The following is a 21,613-nucleotide window of genomic DNA, read 5'->3' on the forward strand; positions in this document are numbered from 1 at the left end:
AACTTGTGAGAATAACTTTGCAACATCTACTAGTAATAATGATTCGATTAAAGTTTTTCCACGTTAAAATATAATGCACAACGTAATTCCCTCTCATCATAATTTGGACGTGCAGTCAGTCATTCTCTAGTACGGTAGTGAGCGAGTGCTCTTCTCTTTTCCTGTCAGCGAGAGAGTGAGGAGAGGAGTGTTTCGTAAACACTCACACAAGTCAAAGGTGTGGTTTCTCTGCGATCCAAAAGCGAGGAGCTTCCGCCTATTCACAGCAGACCGAACTCTGCCCACCAAGAGACGGCCACAGGGGGGATAAGGACGCACGGTCTGCCCGAGAAATACCCACACCTTTCTTGCTGATTTTTACCCCTCACTCCCTCAGGATAAAAAAAAAAAAAAAAGTTTAAATCCCCCCCCCACAACCACACAGCCAAGATGAGCATGTTCGGCGGCTCTACGTCCAGACTGGCCTCTATGGGCCAGCGGAGTAATTCCCGGCCGGATTTATCGTCGTCCAGCTTCAGGAATGAGGTGTTCATGTCCGGGAACGGCTTCCAAGGAGGGGATTTCCAGATGGGAGACGGCGGGTACACGTACAAGTCGTCCTACTCCAGGTCCTCCATGCACGGCCGAGGGGCCACCGGCGGACGGAAAATGCAAGTTAGCATGGGGGCTGGTGGAGGTATAAGGTAAGCCTTCCATAAACACCTGTTGCTTTGCCCCAGACACTCAAAAAAGCCTATACATTTTAAATGTCATCACTGTTGTATGTTTAAAAGGCTAAAGTAATTCACAGAATAAATAAAGTTAGGAGAGAAAAAAAAAAGTTGGCACCATCGGCAACGGTGTTGAATCAGCATGTTACGAAAAATCCTTATCGTAATAGCTGCACGGTTACTTCGATTCCATGGAATCCTGTTGCTTAACGTTGCGAGCAAAACAGAGGAAATACTTGGAACGCCCCTCCTTAATTTTCCGTCACAGTCGTCCCACTTTGACCTTTGGACTAATGCAAACTGTAGTTTGATTTGATCAAAATCAGGCCTTCTGTATGAATGTTAATTTATATATATGTGTGTGTGTATATATATATATAGTATTTGTTTTATTTTATTCATTGTTTATGCAATAAAAAAAAAAAAAGTCAAGTATAACACCATTATCATTGTGACACTTGGTATGATAACATTGTTATGAATGGTGCATAGTCCGAACCAAGAATCTCAAATCTTAATAAATTTTGCTTTACACTTTCATGATGGCTTCAAATGTCAAAATTTTACTTAAAGTGTCATCTATAGAGTGCAGACGTGAGTACTTGTTTCCTCTTTGGTAGTATTTATTTATTCAGTGGCAGTATAAAGTTGTACAATTTATATAGTTGAAAATATATAGCCATTCTGGCTCGTGGGAATCTGAATAATCATTAGGCATCACCATTATGAGACCTCAACTCAGTGACTGAATTTTGTTAGCCAAAAATGCTTTCTTCAAAGTGTTTTTCATGAATCAAGTTGTCTTTATAATTGGTGGTAGTTTAAAGTGTTCAAAAGATCTATTATAGCCTTTAAAAAATAACGCTATAATACTATTTGTTTGATGGTGAGCTTTGAGTCTTTATTTCTTGTGTGTCTAGTCATTTTGTCAAATCTGTTGTTGATGTGTATAATCTAACAACCTGTTATAATCCAACTTTATGACTTTTTAATTGTATTTTTTAGATGGTATATTGTACCTCTCAAACTAGTAAAAGATACTGACAAAATATCCCTGATCGACATTCATACTACCCTAGTTTATCAAGCAGTAAATGCACATAAGTGGGGAAATTGGGCATTTTGACTTAATGTTGTTAAATGTTGTACTTGCTAAAAATATACGGTAACTACAGAAGACCTGTTTGTGTATCTATGCAGGGCACATGTAGTGATGAATTAAATTCTCTTCCACTAGATGACAAATACCTACATGCCCATTTATGTAATCCCCCCAGTCCCCCGATTTTATTTTTGTAAATGTAAAATACTGTATATGTCATGGCACAAACAGGTTTGGAACCACAGACTTAGATGAAGTCCACAGTATAACCACTTAGTTTTAAAACTATAAGCGAGAGCAATTTATCTCTGAACCTGTTTTAATCAAAGTTGTCCTGACAAGATGGGAGTATTTATTGCTTTCTCGCATTGCAGTGTGGAGGACATTCAGGAGAAAGTAATGCAGCTGAAAGCCATGAGTCATGAGTACCTGCAAAGAGCAAAGATGATCCTCCAGAGCGTAAGTAGCACCACGGTTGCTAGAAATGAACACAAAGCAGAGGAGTGGTCAGTTGTTGACTGCGTGACACTGATAATATGCTTTTTGACATACCAATATGATGATGATGGTGGTTGCTGGAAAACACAGAATGCTAACATTTTTTCGTCGCTGTGCCAGGGTGGGCCACCCGCAGAGGCCGAGAAGATGCTGATAATGGCAGCTGAACATATGGACATGTTGAAGATATACGGCACGGATCTCCAGCAGATGCGCATACCTAACGACGCCTTTGCCAGGTAAAACAAAAAAAGCATCTCCTGCTAAGCATGCCTGATGATTTACATAGCTACATTACATTCTAATCTTACAGTTTAAACCAACTGGAACACATGCTCGGCGGTATGCAACAACAACTAGTGGGCATCATGACCATCAAACGGAACACTGCTGGCAGTTTGGGTGCCACAGAGGGCAGCAGGCACTTCAAAGATGCAATGGCCTGGATTAGCCAACAGAAAGTAAGATAATAGAAATACGAATTGGTTTTGGGACCTTTGGAAATCGAATATATAGAAGACAAGGGCATACAGTAATACAGTACACTTAATGGTTTGTTAATTACAGGTGGATGTCAATCAGCCCCCCCCCCCCTCCCCCAATTTTTTCACCTGTTCTCTGTTGCTCTCTGAAAAACTCATCTATTAGCTCTTTGTGTGTGTTTGGGGGGGGGGGGGAGGGGGTTAAATTGATCATATTGTGGCATCTGGGTGCCCAGAAACTATGTAGAAGTGAGTTGAGGAGCTTCATTTGACAAAAGCAATGCTTTGCAGCCAACCTGCGGCATCTATAGGCAATCATAAACAGTTTCCTTTTAATGAGGTGTGAAGTACTTGGCGACATAAATTTTATGATATTTTAATTTATTCAGATGCGTATGTATGTGGTATGCGTATTTTCTTTTTTAAATAAAATGAGATTATAAAAACAGCGCACTGTGTGATTGCTACCAGTAGAGGTAGTAATTATTCACAGTTAACTAAGAATAACAAGAGTTCAACCTTTAGAGATTGAAGTGTTCTGCATCCACTATGCTGTCATCCAAGCAGCATTATTTTGCATATGCAGCTCATTTGCAGTGCTGACCTGGCAACAAAATAAAACAAAAATAAAAGCAAATACAAACACATAGAAAACAAACATGTACATTGTGATTAGGGGTGTGACAAAATATTGAAATGGTGATATATTGTGATACTTTGTATGCCAAAAGGTTATCGATATGCTCCTGCCAAGAATCGAGATATTGTTTTAAAAAGGTGTCAATGTCTTAAAAAAAAATAAATAAATAAAATAAAAAGGAGCCAACAAGTTGCTACCAAAATCTTTCACCATAATTGTGTCTCAGTTAACTCTTAAGGCTGCATTGATGATGCTCGACACCCAATCCATTTAGACTAGGAACATTCGTTAATTCGAAACCAGAGCATTCACAGTCATTCCGTCAGATTTTCAAGGCATTTATAGTCACTTGCTGTTCATTTTAGGGTATTTACAGGTCATTCCCTGTTGAGTTTGAGTCACTGCCGATTCATTTGGGTGATTCCCAGGTCACTTCCTGTTTTGTAACTGTGACCCATAAAATACCCTCAAATCAACAGGAAGTAACTGAAAATTAACAGGTAAATGACCTTAAATGGCCCAAAATCATCTCATTACCTAGCGCTAGTTGCCACTGACGACCGTAGACATTCAATCCGTTTGAAGGGATGGCAGTGAATGAACATTCGTTCATTCGCTGCCACCCTCCCAGTTCAAATGGATTGGACGTCTACTAGTGATAAACTCATTCCATTACTCAGCAGAAGCTTCATTTTCTGTTTTTGTTATTAGTTGTTTGTAGAATATCCTAGAATGATTTCCTGACCAATGTATCGATAATCATCGTATCGCCATATCGTCAGGTCATCGTTATAGTGAGCTGTGTATCGTATCGTATCGTGAGGTACCAAGAGGTTCCCACTCCTAATTGTGATATAGTTAGAACATTTTGTGATCATATTTGAACGAATGGACAATTTGAGAAAGTCTGTTGCCAAGTAAACACACCATCATGAACACTATTAAGATGCGTGTTTGTGTGTTTTTTATTATGGTCTTGTTGCAACACGTCTGACATTTTGGCTTTGCGATGTTGAAGTTGCTCAAGCTGGATGAATAATTGCATGGGTAAGGCTAGGAGGAGGGGAAATAGGGTGTACACTCTCGCTATCACTCCTCCTGACCTGATGGTAACTGAAACCATCTTGACACACTGCCAAAACCCGATCTGCCGGTCAACGAGGCCTAGGAGTGAAACAATGACGTGAAAGGGGGTTGAAGCAGATGAGGGAGCGAAGTTGCATGTAGAGGGAGGACAAAAAGAAGAGTAAATGCATGTGAAATTTGACACTCATCAGTCAGATGTCATAATGACGGGGCAGGTCCACACGTTTATGGGAAAACGCCCGCCTGACCTCTCCAAGTTCTGTCGTTCAAACCGCACCACTCACACTCAAGTAACAGCCTCACAAATTCTGTTTACTAACACTAAAGTAACAACTGATCTGATCTGACTGTCTCTTACTGGAAGTTTTAGTGTTGCTGGTGAAAGAGGTTGTCGTTATGTGTGGCCTCAGCCCAGTAAGCATGGAAGAAAGGAGTGGCGGGTGAACAAAGGCTCGAAAGAGAAGCGAGAGTTAAAAAAAAAAAAAAAAAAAAAAAATGGGAGTAAAGTGCAGGGACAGGCAGAGGTTGTTCTTATCAAAAGACCAGGGCTGAACAAAGAGGGACATAGTTGGAATAGTTTCCTTCTTGTAAATTGATGTTATATTGGCATGTGATGCCATCTAGAGGAAAAAGAAGAGAATGCTAGGTTTCAATTTGGAGAACAAGAAGTAAATTTACTGTGTTCTGCCTCATGACTGCACATAGCTTCCCTACTATTTAGGCTTGTGTGCTTGTGGTGCTAAATAACGTATAGTCGCACATCATTGGGAAATGAAGAAATTACAAAAAAGGAGTAATTTTAAGTGTATAAAAACAAGTACTAATTTAATGTATTTTTCCAGCGAATGATTCAGACTGCTCCATGGGGTGAGGACTCGGCCACCATCGATAAACAAATCATGAGCCACAACAAATTCCACAGTACTATTCAAAGGAGCCAGGAAGTAGACCGTGCCCGGGACGAACTGGTACGTAGCCTCAGTTTGCTCCACTCTGCTGTGACCTTTTGTGTGTCTGTTTTCTAAAGAGCCTCTCAACTGAGCTCATGTGTAAAAATAAAGAGGCAACTAAAAAATATATCTTTAGGGCATGAGGGGTGAGAAGTCCAACCTTTACATTATGGAACAAGAATGGGACAGTCTGCAGGTTGGGAAAATATAAAGTCATGCACCAGGGATTTGGTCTTACTCAATAATTCATTTACTGTGCATTTGATGACAGAAAATGTCCCACAGCCGAGTGAATCAGTTGCGGGAGCTGCAGAGCATCATCGAAGAGATCTCCCGCGCCATCATGTGGGTGAATGAGAAGGAGGAGGAAGAACTGGTCTTTGATTGGGGTGACAAAAACATTGAACAGTACATCCCTAAGAAGCAAGAGAGCTACTCTGTAGGTTTACAGTCATCTGCTTCCCCTACTTGGCGGTCCCTTTGTCTCCTTCCTTCACCATTTTCCTCACGCAGAGGCTGATGAAAGATCTGGAGGAGAAGGAAAAGGAACTTAACAAGCTAAAGGTCAAAGCAGATACCCTACTAAGCAACAACCATCCAGCCTCGGATAAGATTGAGGTGAGTTGAACAATTAGATCAATTAGTGGATGTATATGTAAAGAGGACATCTGATTTAATCTTTTTTTTTTTTTAATTTAACATCCATACAAAGCTGTTCACAGATCATGCTGCTGTGCTAATGTGTATGCATATGCCCTCAGGCGTATATGGACACCTTACAAACCCAGTGGAGCTGGCTTCTCCAGATTACCAAGTGCATTCACATTCATTTGAAGGAGAACGCTGCCTACAGCCAAGTAAGCGCAAATTAGTCCTGCCTTGGAATGGCACTAGATTGGGTTCATCACAGTATTTATATGGTCAAAACTGACATTTTGTTTTTTAAATTTCATTCTTAGTTTTTCAAAGAGGCGAATGAGACCTATGCGAAGCTGAAAAAGGACCGCGATACCATCCAGACTAAATTCACATGCAACAAGAACACCCCACTGGAAAACCTTTTGGAGCTCCTGAAACTCTTGGAGGTATCAAAAGGCTCTAATGTGGAATTTCATTAAGTTTTTAGACAAACTTGTCATATTAAAAAAAAACTTGGTTTTGAATACCTGCTTCTCAGTTTTAAGTTGTTTTACCAGCCAACAGTCCTCAATCTTTGAGTCACAGACTGGTACTGTGCCACAGAGATCGAATAAAATATTTTAATGCTCAATAAACTCCGAACAAACTTTCCACCTGTGCCTCTGTCAAAATGCTTATAATGGTCACACACGAAAAAAACAAAGCCTGCTCACTAGAAGAAAAATGAGTACAAAAACAAATCATCTTCGAGGTCTTCTTAGAAAAGTGAATAGGTCAGAAAATGAGACAGACAATTCTATTTGAACTAAATTACAACTACCTTGATTGAGTTGTTGGCTCAAAAAAGGGTTGAGGACTGCTGTTAAAGTGCTTAGAACATAACATTAGTAATTAGCGCATGGTCATTAAAATCTTTTTGGGTTAAATTGACCACATTTTTTTCTGTCAACAGAAAGAAAAAGAGCGCATCATGGAGAATAAGAGACAGGTACAAAGCCTGGTCAACAAGTCCAAGACTATTGTAAGGCTGAAACCACGGAACCCTGAGGAGCCGACAACAACCAGCAATCCCATCATGGTCCAAGCTTTGTGCGACTTCAAGCAGGACCAGGTGGGTCCTCAAAGAGCAATAAACTACACTTGGTAACTTGAGTGGCTGCTCAAACCAGTCTCCTATCATGAAATTCCAACCAACAAATATTAAGTGTTTGGTGAATTTTCCAAGCAAAAATAACCATTCCTTCAGTCGGTGTGTTGTGATACAAGCGTGATATGAGTAACAAATTTAAAAGTCTTGACTACAAACTTTAATTTGGTATATGGATTTGACATATTATATTTTGAATGAGTTTCATTTCTGTTTTGTCAGAAAGGGATACTGAAAGGGAATGAGGGTATACTGAAAGACAACACACAGCGCAGCAAGTGGCTCGTGACCGGACCAGGCGGTCTGGACATGTTGATTCCCTCTGTGTGTCTGTTAATTCCACCTCCAAACCCCCTCAGTATCGGCCTCGCCAACAAGTAAGAGTAGTAGTAGAGGATATGGATATCTAACAAATACACATTAAATTCATCCGTTTAAGACTCCGGTGTTCCCCAGGAATGAGCAGTACTATGAGGCCATCCTGGGCATCTGGAATCAGTTCTACATTAACATCAAGAGCCTCATCTCATGGCAGTACTGCCTCAAAGATGTCAACTACATCAACTCTCTCACTTTCTCCATGGTATTACTACAATATTGACTCCACTTGAGTAGTCGTCCTGATTTTGCTCACCTCACGTGTTGTCATTGGCACGGTAGATATCTAAAATGCGTCCCGAGGAGTATCGCAGCATCATCAAAAGACTGGAGACCCACTACCAAGAGTTCCTGCGTACCAGTCAAGGTTGTGACCTTTTTGGGGAAGAGGATAAAATCACTATCCAGAACAGCTTTGATAAAGCCCAGAACCATTATGATACCCTGGTTGTCCAGCTGACCGGCTACAGTGAGTTGTCTAGTGCACCTTTATTGTTCTGGCACTTTCTTAACTATCAAGCAATTTCTTAAAATGTTTTTTTTTTTTTTTTTGCATTTGAAGAAGAGGATACCAACAAGGAAAGCAAACCTGCACCTCCCAAAATCCACGCACTTAGCATCGCTCTGCTCAGCAGCTTGCAGGAGCTCCGGCGGAGACTGGAGCTGGCAGAGTCTGGACTCACTGGCCATCTGCACATTTGCTCGGGAGAAAACAGTTTGAAAGACTGCTTGTTTCACATTGAACAACTGCAGGTATTGTATATCACTCACAAAATAAGATGGCCTCGATGATGCAGATTACAGTAGCAACGGTGGATTTTAAAGTGTTGTCCAACATTGATGTCCAGATTGTGCACCAAGATCTGGACTCCATTCATGACGAGTACCTGCGCCTGAGAGAGAAGATTCTGAAGCAGCTCGAAGGGATCCCTCCTGACTCTGAGCAAGCCAAGTTCCTCCGTTCAGAGCTGGAAATCATCAGCCAGAAGCTGGGTGGTCTGCAGGGGCTCTACTCAGCTTACATCCAAAGGTACCTATTCCTTTTGTAATATACTGTAACACATTCATTTTTATGCTATTTAAATTGCTGATGTCACGTTGTTGTTGACAGACTGTCAGCGCTGAAGTCCTTGCTCGAGTCACTCCTCCAGGTTGAAGACATCGTCAAAGTCCACGAGGCCCGTCTGACAGAAAAAGAAACCACCTCGCTCGACATGCGTGAGCTGGACAACTACCAGAGTACTCTGAAGGTTATTAAATATTTCGTCTTCCTTTGAGGCATTAATTATAGGGAGATATTAAGAATCAATTAGTTTGTCTGGGTTTTTCCCCATAATTTTCTCAACTTCACTTTCTATGCCAGTGACAACTTAGGCTGATAAAGTGTCAGAAATTGGTATTCAGCTAAGGCACATATTGTTCGCGTCAAGCCAAAATGTCTAAATTATTTACTTTTCAAAGATTTAACATATTATTTTTACATACACTGACCAAAATAAAGTGTTGAAAATGGCTGATAAGTGTTCCCTTGCAAGAGGTAAACAGTAGGTTATACTTGTTACGTACGTTACACATGTTTTTGTTTTTATTGTACGGCGCACCGGGCTATAAGCTGTTGCCACAACTTCCATTTTTTTCCCCTTTTTTTTTTTATCACCAGAAAACCAAAATTGTTCGTATATAGGCCACAGTGGACGATAAGCCGCAGTGTTCAAAGTTGAAGAAAAAAAGTAGCAATTTATGTTCAGAAAATTATGGCATTATGTTGGAAATTTAATAAATGTAACATTTTTACCGTATTTTTCGGGCTATAAGCCGCAGTTTTTTTCCATAGTTTGGCAGAGGGTGCGTCTTATACTCTGGAGCGACTTGTGTGTGATTATTTACGGTCGGGTCTGGCCGGACTTCTCTCTCGCTAACTTTTTAAAAAATAAATATATATTCATATATGTATACCAAAACAATATATGGATGTTAAATGAAATAAATAATTTGGTTAAAACAGAGAAGGCGCTGTGCATGCCTGCGCATGTGAACGCCGTGGCCCTGCTCTCTTTTCAATCCCTCCCTCCCACCCTGACGCCCTCCACGAGTCCACATCCTGGTATTTCCTTTTTGATATGCAGCAGCTAGGAGTGAAAAACAAACTGAAAACAGGGGAATTCAAAAGCAAACAACTGCGGTAGGAGTAGGGTATGGAAAGGATTCAAATTGTTGATGCTATACAGAAACCTGTGTCGGCTTTGCTGAATGTAAACGAATGTGGCACTTTGGTCTCATACAAGAAATATATTTAACAAACTTTCCCAGCGTTATTTCGTTGTGTAAATGCATTTATAATGATCATTAAAATATGTAGACTATTTAAACATTGAGAAAACTTGAGTTTTTTTTCTGCCAACTTGAAGAGATTAAAATAAATGTCAAATCCACTATCCGCCTGTTAGAACAGACACACAAATATAAAAGATATAAATGTTTATTGAATATCCAACTTAGTCTTGTTTACCTGGGAGAATTCATTACAAAAGACAGGCTTTAATTTGTTATCATTATGCCAATATACACAGGTATCGTCACAAATGTGATCACACAAAACGTAACCACGCATCGCATCCCCGCATTTCCCTCCTTCTCCTGAGTCCTCACAAATAAAACATAGAGTTTTTTTTTTTTTTTCGTCGTGTCTACAATTAAAAGATAATTTTTTTTTTTTTTTCAGGCAAATCAAGTTAATTGATTGGCGGGCCGGGTTGGGCTTTAATACCCGCGGGCCGGTCTGATCGGGCTGGATTTTTTAGGCCTGATCTAACTTCTAGCGTCATGTAATGTTAGCATACCGTACACCTATTCAGCCTGTTGTTCTCTATTGTATTTTAAATTGCCTTTCAAGATGACATGTCTGTTCTTGGTGATGGATTCTATCAAATAAGAACCCCCCCCCAAAAAAAACGTGACTTATATTCCGGTGCGACTTATATATGTTGTTTTTTCCTTGTCATTGCGCATTTTTTGGCTGGTGCGACTTATACTCATGTGCGACTTATAGTCCAAAAATACGGTACATGTTATTTCAAATGATGTCAAATCTCCATATTCTCTTTCAGCAAATGAAAATTGACCTTGACCACAAAAAAGACTTGCTGACCAATATGGAATCTGAGCTGTCCAAAGCAGTTCAATGGAACGGTCAAGTCTCAGAGTCCTTCCACAGGTGCGATGTGGATTTGTCGAAATACGCAGAGCTTGTAGGTCAACTGTCTGACCGCTGGCGCCGCATTCAAACACAAATTGACACCCGGTTAGTACGCCGTCACATTTTATTCTTGTGTTACTTCTGGTAACAAGTTTTATAAATATCCCGTCATCCTTCCTCCTCCTACGATTTCCTCTTTCAGATTGTGGGATTTGGAGAAGCACGAAAAGCAGCTGAAAGATTACCAGCATAAAAGTGTTTCCATTGACCAGTGGATAAGCAATGCCCAGAAGCGTCAGGACGGCCTTCAGGCTGTTAAACTCACCAACATCCAGATGGTCATGGACTACCTCAACCAGCAGAAGGCACGTTTCCACCACTGCTTACTTATTCGCATGTACTGTACTTACTGTAAACTGGTAAACCATTTTTAACTGATAAACCCTACCCTAGATACTTCACGGTGAAATTAAAGGAAAGAAGGACAAGGTTGAGGATGTCCAGAAAGATGCAGACACTTGCGCTGCCTCTATTAAGGTTGGTCAGGCTTGCAACCCCCCCCCCGCAAAAAAAACAACAACAACAACAACTTTTTCCGGATAACACAATGCCTATAGCCTAAAATAACCTGACCTCCCCCTCTTTCTTTACATTATTCAGGACTATGAACTGCAGCTGGCTTCGTACAGTTCCGGCCTTGAAACACTCCTTAATATTCCAATCAAGAGAACCATGCTGAAGTCCCCTGCTGCTGTTATCAGACAAGAGGTATGTTTTTGGTGTTATTCAGTCACTGCACTCACTGGTCGCTTTAAATACATTTGTAAAAGCTAACGAGAGCCCATGCAGTAACCGTATTGAAGAAAGATGCAAGCTACAGCTAGAATTCAAATTTTTAATGGCTTGTAGTGGTTTACACTGTACAACTGCATTATTATACCAGAGGCTATCTATTATTTGCTAACATAACATTAATTGTTATCATTATAAAGAAGAAGTAGTTTGTGTTTTTAATAATAATAATTTGCTTGTAGATATACCTTATATTTGGTTACTTTTTTAAAGTAATAAAAAAATTCTCTCCATTGATGTCCAAACATGTAGCAAATATTAAAACTAGGGATGTACCGAAAGCAAAATTTTTGGCAGAAACCAAAAACCCGAATATTGGAAACACTTGGCCGAAAAACCGAAGTCCAAAAAATACAAACGTATACAATAACATTTTGTTCTTTTGTTTTTTATTTCATTATTTTCTGATGAATGCCTTTTTTTTTTTTCTTTTTTTTTTGTAATGATCATGCATTGCTAAGAACTCTCGATGTACGTTTGTGTGGAACTGCAGTTCACAACAACAACAAAAAACTATTCCGTTCTTGCCAAACCTAGGAAAGCTCTTTACAAGGCTATTACAATCTCTCGTACTCCTTAAAATAAGATTCACTGTTTTCTTGTGCAACAAGTGGAATCGATCGAGAGCCAAGCGAGTGGGCTGAGTCCTAGCGGCGACCAAGCCGAGCGAAGTCACCCCTAGTCGAATGAAGCGGCGACTAGAAGAGGGGGTGTGAAAGTTGTGGAAAAAATGTGCCAAAAAGAGGAAGTGGTCGTGCCATTAAATGATTGTAATAAACCACAGCAAATCCACATGTATGCATTTAGATACTACTTTATTTGTATACTGATCGCTACATTAAACTCCAAACTACTCACATACGTGCTCAAATGCACTGTACTTGATGTGACGCGGGACATCAATGGAAAGCAACTTCAGAACGAGCGTGTAGCAACGATGAAGCAAATTTATTTTCCTTCATTGCATAATTTATGTATTTCTTTGATTCTTCAAAATACTTCCAAACCACGGACATGTTGGCTGTCAGCCAGTAGCCATTTGCTTCTCGCAGTGTTTTGATTACATCATCACAAGAGGACTATGGTTCTTCACACTATTAGGTGGGAGACTTTTGGTCTTTTGACCAAAAATGCAATTTTAGCCATAATAAGCCCAAAGTTTTCGGCACCGAATTTTCGGGCACATCTCTAATTAAAACTACATTAAACAGTTTGCAGCAGTGTAGAACTGCTTACTCTTACTCAGAATAGTTTGAGCAGAACTTTGGGCAATATACTTTATTTTAAAGGTGTCCTTGCATTGTTTTCCTTTTTACAGTATGTTTCATAACCTCTGATGTCATTGTCAAGACAGTTTTGTTGAAATTTTATTTGGCGTTTTTGCTTGCCTTTATGTAGTGGACTGGATTGAATGTATTAATTCAATAGTTTAAACTCTTCACACCCATTGACTGCCATACGAGTGTTTTGGTGGCAAGTGTTTATATTGCAGGAACCTCATTTGGCCGTTAGCAGTGGGTGTGTTGATGTCTGAGTGTACAAAGATTGAAATCTCACGTAGTGATTGTTTGCTTTGGAGTGAAAAGTGTTATTGCCATCAGGAGTCAGAATTACCGTAGCATTCACACTAGCATGCTGAGCAGACGAAATAAAACACAGAAGATTTTGTTAAGGGCTCACATTCAATCACTTGACGCCCAAGGACTAGCTCATGCCTTAATAACTGCAAGCTTTACTATTTACTGTAATCCACAACTACACACGATATTAAATATTGGAATAAACCACAAAATTTATGCATTTAATGTGTGCTATTTTTTTAAATTAAAAAAAAATATATAGTACGTATTATTATTATTTATTGGTGACAGCTGTGGCTCGGCACCCTGCTGTCAGGAGTAGGAAATGTGCACATAATTCATGATTGACAGTCAATCTTAACGAAATAAGTAAATACGTTATAATCCTTGTTTTGAAATTCTTAGGGATTTCTCTCAAAATAATATATTTAAATCAATTGACACCTTATGCAACCATGCTCCATATACTCAGGTAGAATTTATTACTACAGGAAAGCTCATTCTGTACTTCTACTTCCAATCAGGCATCTGACATCCAATCCCACTACATCGAGCTCCTTACCCGCTCAGGTGATTACTACAAGTTTCTTGGGGAACTGCTGAAGAACATGGAAGAGCTGAAGGTAAAACTGGGTACTATTCAGTCCAGTATGTTTGACAGGAGATAAATTACCAAACAGACCTAAAACAGTTGTCTGTTCACAGATTAGGAACACAAGGATTGAGCTGCTGGAGGAGGAACTAAGACGCCTCAAGGAGCAGCTTGGAGATAGTGGCGGGAAAAATAAGTCACTGGAGGAGGCCTTGGCCCGCCTTAAGCTAGAGCTCAGCCAGTCAAAAGACCAGCTCATATCACTAGAAGAAGTGAAGAGAACCACGTCAATTCAAGTGTCTGCCGCCAAGGAGAGCCTGGAAGGTACCCACAACCAGATCCAAGAGCTGACTGACCAGCTCAACCGAATTAAGTACCAGCTGGAGGAAGAAAAGAGGAAAAAGCGGCTTGCCGAAGAGCGCTACACCAGCCAACAAGAAGAGTATGAGGCGGCTGTCCGCCGCAGACAGAAAGAGCTGGATGAACTTAACTGGATCAAGATTGACTTAGAGAAGACTGTCAAGGATAAGGAACGGGAACTTGAGAGGCTGAAGATACTGCTGGAGGAGGAGGCGGCACTACGCCGCAATGCTGAGTCAGATATTTCAAAGGTAAGAACACAGTGCACCCAGGAGATCAGTCAACTTAAGCAAACGTATGAGACCCAGATCCAAGTCACCAAGACCACCGTCCTGAAAGCCTCGCAGCAGAAGGAAGAGGACTCGGCTGAGCTAAGGCGGCAGTACGAGAAGCTCACCGGAGAGAAAAGAGATCTTGAAGATGAGCTCCGGAGACTCAAACTCTCCATCGCCCACGCTGAAGAGCAGAAAACCAGAGCGGAGCTGGAGACTAACCAGCAGAGGACTTCGTTGACTCAAGAGACAAGGATGCGGAGTGAGCTGGAAGTGCAAATCAGGAAGATCACTCAACTAAGATCTGAGGATGAGCTCAAGCTTAAGGAGGCTAACAAAAATATTCAGGAAAAAGGTCGGCAGATCAGCATGCTTACACATGATGTAGAAGAGGAAGGAAAGAAGAGGAGGGCCTTAGAAATGGAAATAAATCTGCTGAGACAATCTGAGGCAGAGCTAAAGGCGAAGAACAATTCCTGTCTGGAGACGATTAACAAGTTAAAATTGTCTGAGAAGGAGATCCGCATCACCCGGGTGGAATTGGAGAAGCAGACAAGTGACCGAAACAAGGCAGAGCAAAGTGCTGTGAGGCTCCAGAGCCGTATTCGAGAACTACAATGTTCTCTGGATGCAATGGGAGCAGAGGTGGAGAAGCAAAAGAAGGCAACCCAAGAAGAGTTCACACGCAGAAAGAGGCTGGAATCAGAATTAGAGAGGGTGACACAAACTTGCAAAGAGTACACCACCACAATCACAAGTCTCAAGTCAATGCAGCTCCAAGTTTCAAACAATGAAAGAAAGTATGAACAAGATCTCAGAGCTCTTCAGGAGGCTCGAGACAAGAGCCTAAAGGAGCATAAACTTACCAAAGATGAACTGGCAGCTGTGACCGCTGAGCTGAAGACACTGAAACAGAAGCTTCACCAAGATCAACTCCAGATTGTGGAACTCAACCAGCGCAGTGAAAGTCAGTACAAAACCATCGAGGACAAAACCCACCATCTTAATCAATGCACCATTGAAATAGAACGTCTGAAGATTCTCACAGACAACTTGACAAAGGAGAGACTGAGGTTGGAGGATGAGTTGAGGATCCTTAGGCAGGAGAGAGATCAGCTGAGGCTTAGCAGGGATGCCATTGATGGTGAAAATGCCTCTCAGATTTCAGCCTTACATGTCCAACTTCAGAGTAGTAACAAGAGGACAGCGGAGCTCCAGGCTCTCATCAACGACCTGACCAAGGAGAGAGAAAAGCTAATGGTCGAAATAGACAAATTCCAAAAGCAGTCCTTTGAGGTATTTTTGTTTGCACTGAAGGATTGCCTCTGCACAATTTTCATTTTTCATTTTCTGCAAATGCATGAACATTGATAGAGCTTTAGGGCTAAACACAAACTATTTGTGCAATATTACCAAACACATGATGGTGTATTCAATTCTTGCTGCTTCTCAGAACTGCATGCGCTTTTGACTATACCCAGCCACAGAATGCAACTCATAATATCATTCAATAGGAGGTGGGAAACTTGAGTCAGTACTTGACTTGCCAATTTTTGGACTTGCTAGGCTAAGATTTATGACTTTGACTTGTTATTAATGAGACTTGACTCAGCTTTGACTTGAACCACATCACTTAATTAGTCAAAATGTTTTCAACACACAGGAACTAGCAAAAGCAATACAGAAAATAGAGAAAGACAATATGGTAAAAAATAGGCCCCACCTGTACCATCAACCTTCCAGCACGACCCTTGAGTGCCTTTGTCAGAGTCATTTTAAGAGCTTAAACCAAGTATGGAATTGTATGAAATTTGGTGCCAAGTCAACTTCACTTTCTTGATTGTTGAAACTTGAAATTTTCGCTTGAGACTTAATCGCAATTTCGACACACTGACTGTGACTTACTCCCACCTCTGAGGCATACTCATACACGTCTTATTACAGTGGACGCTCGGAACGCTTGGAATCATTGTTCATTGCAGGAGGCTGTTCTATTTGTTCAGATGTTAAATGCGTTTTTAAAAATATGACAATTATTATATGCAATCAGCTAAGTTTCAATACTCCTATTTAAAATTTGCATACTCTGGTGAATGTGTATGCACACTATTTTATGCATGTTTTACTTCTTAAAATTTTATAATGAATGAATCAGTCCAATCAGTCAATGACTGACTCACGGAATTCCATGAGTCCACTGTAACTGTAGTTCATGTAGCTCCTTTTTTTGTCAGCCGCTAATTCCATGTTTATCTCTCTTGTTTGCTCATATCTCTACAGACATCCATCATGGTGCACGAGTCTCAAAGCAAGTACAGTGAAGTGTTGCTTGAGAGAGATGATTTGCTTTCAAAGCTGAAGTTGCTGGAACAGGACAAACACCGCCAGAAGCGCCTTGAAGACGAATTGTCCCGTGTCAAACACTCTTTGGAGACTGAGCTTCGCAATAAGCAGCGCTTAATCGATGAGAAAAATAATGTTCTAAAGGATTTCAATCTTTTGAAGAGCCAGTATGAGCTGAAAGAGACTCAGCTCAGGCAGTGGGAGTTGGATAGGTCCAAAACAGATCAAGATAGGTTGGGTCTAAAAAATGAGATTGAGAGGTTGATGAGAGAGCTTAGAACTGTTGAGGAACGTTATAAAAGCAGGTTGATGAGCTCTGAGAAGGAAGTGACAGAGCTCACTCACAAAAGAGATGTTCTGCAAAGGGAGATAGAGAGGTTACAGAGAAGACCCAGTACGTTGAACAGGCAGACCCAGACAGATATGAAGATTGCAACTATTGACCCTTCTAAGCTTGTATTTGATGGGGTACGACGCAAAGTCACAGCCCACCAGCTTTGTGACTGCGGTATTATCAGCAAGGCGACTCTAGAACTACTGTTGCAGGGGAAAAAGACAGTGGATGAGGTAGCCGTTGACATTCAAGTAAATTTAAAGGGTACAGGCATTATTGCTGGCATGACAACAGGTTCTCAAGGGAAAATGCCGTTCACCGAAGCGAAAAACAGAAATCTCCTCAGCCCAGAAAGTGCGCTTATGTTGTTGGAGGCTCAAGCAGCAACAGGCTACATAGCAGACCCTGCTTTTAACGACAAGATGCCTGTGGACACTGCTTGTTCCAGAGGGATTGTGGATACACAAGACAGAGACATCTTGGTGAAAGCCGAAGCTGCAAGTGTTGGTTTCAAAGATCCTTATACGGGTAAAGTGTTATCTGTGGGCCAGGCTTGCAAACAAGGCCGTATTGACAAGGAGGCAGCACTCCGCTTGCTGCAGGCACAGGAGTCAGTTGGAGGCATACTGGACCCTGTTCTGAGTGTGTTCCTGCCGAAAGATTTGGCCCTCGATCGCAATCTTATTGACGAGGAGCTCTACAGGGCTTTGAACAGAAGACCTGCATGCTATATTGATCCAACAACAGGAGAAAAGATAAGCTATAGTGACCTTAGGGCGAAGTGTATTGTCGAACCTGTTCATGGTTTACTCTTGCTTAATGGCCCAGAAAAACCCATGACCGTAAAGGGGCTTCGTGGACAAGTCTCTGTTACAGAGCTCATACAATCTGAATTGCTTGACGAGACTGATTTGCAAAAACTTAGACAAGGGGAACTCACAAGTAGAGAAATTGAGGAGAAGCTGAAGACTTACCTCTATGGATCTACCTGTATTGCAGGGATCTATGATGAGGCCAATGAAAGAATATGGCCTTTTTATCAAGCAATGAAGGAAGGTCTGCTTATGAGGGGAACCACTTTAGAGCTTCTTGAAGCCCAAGCTGCATCTGGCTTCATTGTTGACCCAGTCAACAATGTCTTCTTGACAGTAGATGAGGCCACAAAGAGGGGTCTTGTAGGAAAAGAATTTAAGAATAAATTGCTATCAGCAGAAAGAGCAGTAACTGGATACAATGATCCTGCAACTGGAAAGACAATCTCCCTTTTCCAGGCCATTGAAAAAGATCTTATTGAGAAAGGCCATGGAATCCGCCTGCTTGAGGCTCAGATTGCCAGCGGTGGCATTATTGACCCAAAAGAAAGCCATCGTATTGATGTCTCTGTTGCTTACAAACGAGGATATTTTGATAAGGAGATGAATGAAATACTATCTTATGAAGGGGATGACACAAAAGGGTTCTTTGACCCTAACACAAAGGAAAACCTTACATATCTCCAGCTGAAGGAAAGGTGCATTACTGATGCCAAGACTGGCCTTATACTCCTCCCTCTTAAAGACAAAACAAAAACTCAAACATCACAAGAGAGCCGAAGCAATGTCCTCCGCAAGAGGCGGGTAGTGATTGTTGACCCAGACACTGGTCTGGAGATGTCAGTGAGGGAGGCCTATCACCGTGAGTTAATCGACTACGACACCTTTCTGGACTTGTCAGAACAGGAATGTGAATGGGAAGAAATCACCATCAAAGGGTCGGATGGCTCTACACGCTTGGTGATAGTGGATAGAAAGACGGGAACCCAGTATGACATTCAGGACTGCTTGGAACGGGGCATTGTTGACCAGAACTCCCTTGATAAGTATCGGGCAGGAACGTTAACATTGACCCAGTTTGCTGACCATATTTCCAGCAGAAGCAGCAGCACCGAGATGACAATTGCAACCAGCAGTGCTGAAGACGTGATTACCTGCAGCAGTCCCACCCAGGCTAGACCGTCCTCTCCCACTGTTCGTAAACGCTTTGACAGTATTTCCATTACAGTCTCTCCCCCTGAGATGTTTGATGACCAGAGCCCAGTGGCAGCCATATTTGACACCGAGACTTTGGAGAAAATAACCATTCCCGAAGCACATCGAAGAGGGATAGTGGATACCCTTACAGCACAGAGGCTCTTGGAGGCTCAGGCATGCACCGGAGGAATCATCAATCCTGCAACTGGCCAGAGGCTAACGCTGCAGGACGCTGTCCATCAAGGTGTCCTCGACGAAGCCATGGCCAATAAGCTGAAGGCCTCGCAGAAAGCCTACCTTGGTTTTGAGGATGTGAAAACTAAGAGAAAGATGTCCGCAGCAGAGGCAGTGAAAGAGACATGGTTACCTTACGAGGCTGGGCAACGGTTCCTGGAGTTTCAATACTTGACCGGAGGCCTGGTAGATCCTAGCACTGGACAACGCATTACCATTGAGGATGCCATCCGCAAAAGTTGGCTGGACGGGCTTGGGGCCCAGAAACTTCAAGATACCCGTAACTATCCCAAAAACCTGACTTGTCCCAAGACCAAACTGAAGATCTCCTACAAGGAAGCCATGGATAGTTGCATGGTAGAAGAGAGCAATGGTATGAAGATGCTGCAGGCCTCCTCGGTGTCATCAAAGGGACTCAGCAGCCCTTACAATGTATCCAACCCAGGCTCTCGTCCTGGATCTCGATCTGGATCCCGAAGTGGATCTCGGCGAGGCAGTGTAGATTATACATCGACATACACCTACTCGTTCTCCTCCAGCAGTACAGGTGCCACCTATTAATTGTCGTTATTAGTGCAGCTTCAAACAACTTGCGATTAGTAGAACTATATATTTTAACAACCATTTTTAACATTTTCAAAAGGTTTTTCTGGTATATATGGGATGTTTTACAAATTGAACATGATTCTGTCTGTGGATGAGTAATCTGCGGCTGTGTGTGTGTTTTTTTATTTTCTTTATTATTATTTTAGATACACTTACTATAATTCACTGCCTTGCGTAAATGAATATTTTCGTAATAGCTTATTTTAATATATGGCTTATTTTAGTACAGTCTTATTTGAAAATGCTTTTTCAACTCAGTTTTGTTCAATCTTGCATTTTTTTTTAAAATATCAGTTTGTTGGAATGTGACTTTTGATGTGTTTTATCCTAAAACCAACAAAACATTTATATTCCATTGCTTTTGTGCCTTTATACATTGACTTGGTAAAGTACTGATCAGCTTTAGAAAACACTACTGCCACTAGATTTTACTAATAGTGAATGGAAAAGAATAAAGATATTTCCATTTTTTGATTCCTGTGTATTATTTAAATGTCGCTGATGGTGGAGTGATACATTCACCTGATTTTGGTGCAGGCAGCATGGGATTGATTTAGAGTACAGCACTGGTGGGGTGACTATGAGTTCGAATGGTTGTCCGTATTTGTGTGTGTCTGCAGACCAGTTTAGGGAGTAATCTGCAATTTAGGAGTGGGAACCTATTGGTACAGTGGGGAGAACAAGTATTTGATACACTGGCGATTTTGCTGGTTTTCCCACTTGCAAGCCATGTAGAGGTCTGTAATTTGTATCATAAACTCTCTTCAACTGTGAGGGATGGAATCTAATACAAAAATCCAGAAAATCCCATTGTATAATTTTTAAATAATAAATGTGTATTTAACTGCATGAAATAAGTATTTGATACATTACCAACTAGTAAATATTTCGGCTCTTAGTTCTTTTTTAAGAACCTCTCCTGTTCTCCACTCATTACCGGAAGTAACTGCACCTGTTTGAACTTGTTACCTGTATAAAAGACACCTGTTCACATGCTCAAACAAACAATAAGACACCTGTTCACATGCTCAAACAAACAAACTCCAACCTCTCCACAATGGCCAAGATCAAAGAGCTGTGTAAGGACATCAGGGATAAAATAATAGACCTGCACAAGGCTAGAATGGGCTGCAGGAAAATAAGCAAGCGGCTTGGTGAGAAGGTAACAACTGTTGGAGCGATTATTAGAAAATGGAAGAAGTTCAAGTTGACGGTTAATCTGCCTCGTTGTTGGGCTCCATGGAAGATCTCACCTCGTGGGGCATCACTGATCATGAGGAAGGTGAGGGATCAGCCCAGAACTACACGGCGGGACCTGGTCAATGACCTGAAGAGAGCTGGAACCACAGTCTCGAAGAAAACCATCGGAAACACATTACGCCGTCATGGATTAAAATCCTACAGCGGACGCAAGGTCCCGCTGCTGAAGCCAGTGCATGTCCAGACACGTCTGAAGTTTGCCTCTGACCATCTGGATGATCCAGAGGAGCAATGGGAGAAGGTCATGTGGTCGGATGAGACCAAAATTGAACTTTTTAGTCTAAACTCGACTCGTCGTGTTTGGAGGAAAAAGAAGGATAAGTACAACCCCAAGAACACCATC

At 41.4% G+C, this 21,613-nt stretch overlaps 1 protein-coding gene across 2 annotated transcripts; it reads left to right on the forward strand.

Moving 5' to 3' along the window:
* The first annotated feature begins 232 nt into the window (after positions 1-232).
* On the forward strand, positions 233-20,484 carry LOC130929955 (desmoplakin-A-like). Of its 2 annotated transcripts, none has more exons than XM_057857593.1 (24): positions 233-683; positions 2,187-2,271; positions 2,431-2,549; positions 2,624-2,771; positions 5,361-5,486; positions 5,605-5,664; positions 5,740-5,907; positions 5,982-6,086; positions 6,230-6,325; positions 6,428-6,553; positions 7,060-7,218; positions 7,477-7,631; positions 7,711-7,837; positions 7,915-8,101; positions 8,195-8,385; positions 8,481-8,662; positions 8,744-8,882; positions 10,740-10,933; positions 11,031-11,193; positions 11,282-11,365; positions 11,489-11,596; positions 13,785-13,883; positions 13,966-15,780; positions 16,765-20,484. In XM_057857593.1, the coding sequence occupies exons 1-24, from the start codon at positions 430-432 to the stop codon at positions 19,963-19,965; spliced, it is 8,091 nt and encodes a 2,696-aa protein (XP_057713576.1). In that variant the 5' UTR covers positions 233-429; the 3' UTR covers positions 19,966-20,484. The 2 variants fall into 2 exon arrangements, with proteins under 2 accessions (XP_057713576.1, XP_057713577.1); XM_057857594.1 differs by having other exon boundaries at positions 236-683; positions 13,966-14,463.
* Positions 20,485-21,613: the final 1,129 nt, after the last annotated feature.

The sequence above is a fragment of the Corythoichthys intestinalis genome, chromosome 14 (genome assembly GCF_030265065.1).
Source record: "Corythoichthys intestinalis isolate RoL2023-P3 chromosome 14, ASM3026506v1, whole genome shotgun sequence".
Classification (NCBI taxonomy): domain Eukaryota; kingdom Metazoa; phylum Chordata; class Actinopteri; order Syngnathiformes; family Syngnathidae; genus Corythoichthys; species Corythoichthys intestinalis.

What these genes read in the sequence shown, in the direction of transcription:
- LOC130929955 (XM_057857593.1), top strand. Translation starts at nt 430, where the DNA reads ATGAGCATGTTCGGCGGCTCTACGTCCAGACTGGCCTCTATGGGCCAG. An exon ending in AGCTCCTGAAACTCTTGGAG is followed by an intron (nt 6,554 to 7,059) that starts GTATCAAAAGGC and finishes TTCTGTCAACAG; the next exon opens with AAAGAAAAAGAGCGCATCAT. An exon ending in ACTACCTCAACCAGCAGAAG is followed by an intron (nt 11,194 to 11,281) that starts GCACGTTTCCAC and finishes ACCCTACCCTAG; the next exon opens with ATACTTCACGGTGAAATTAA.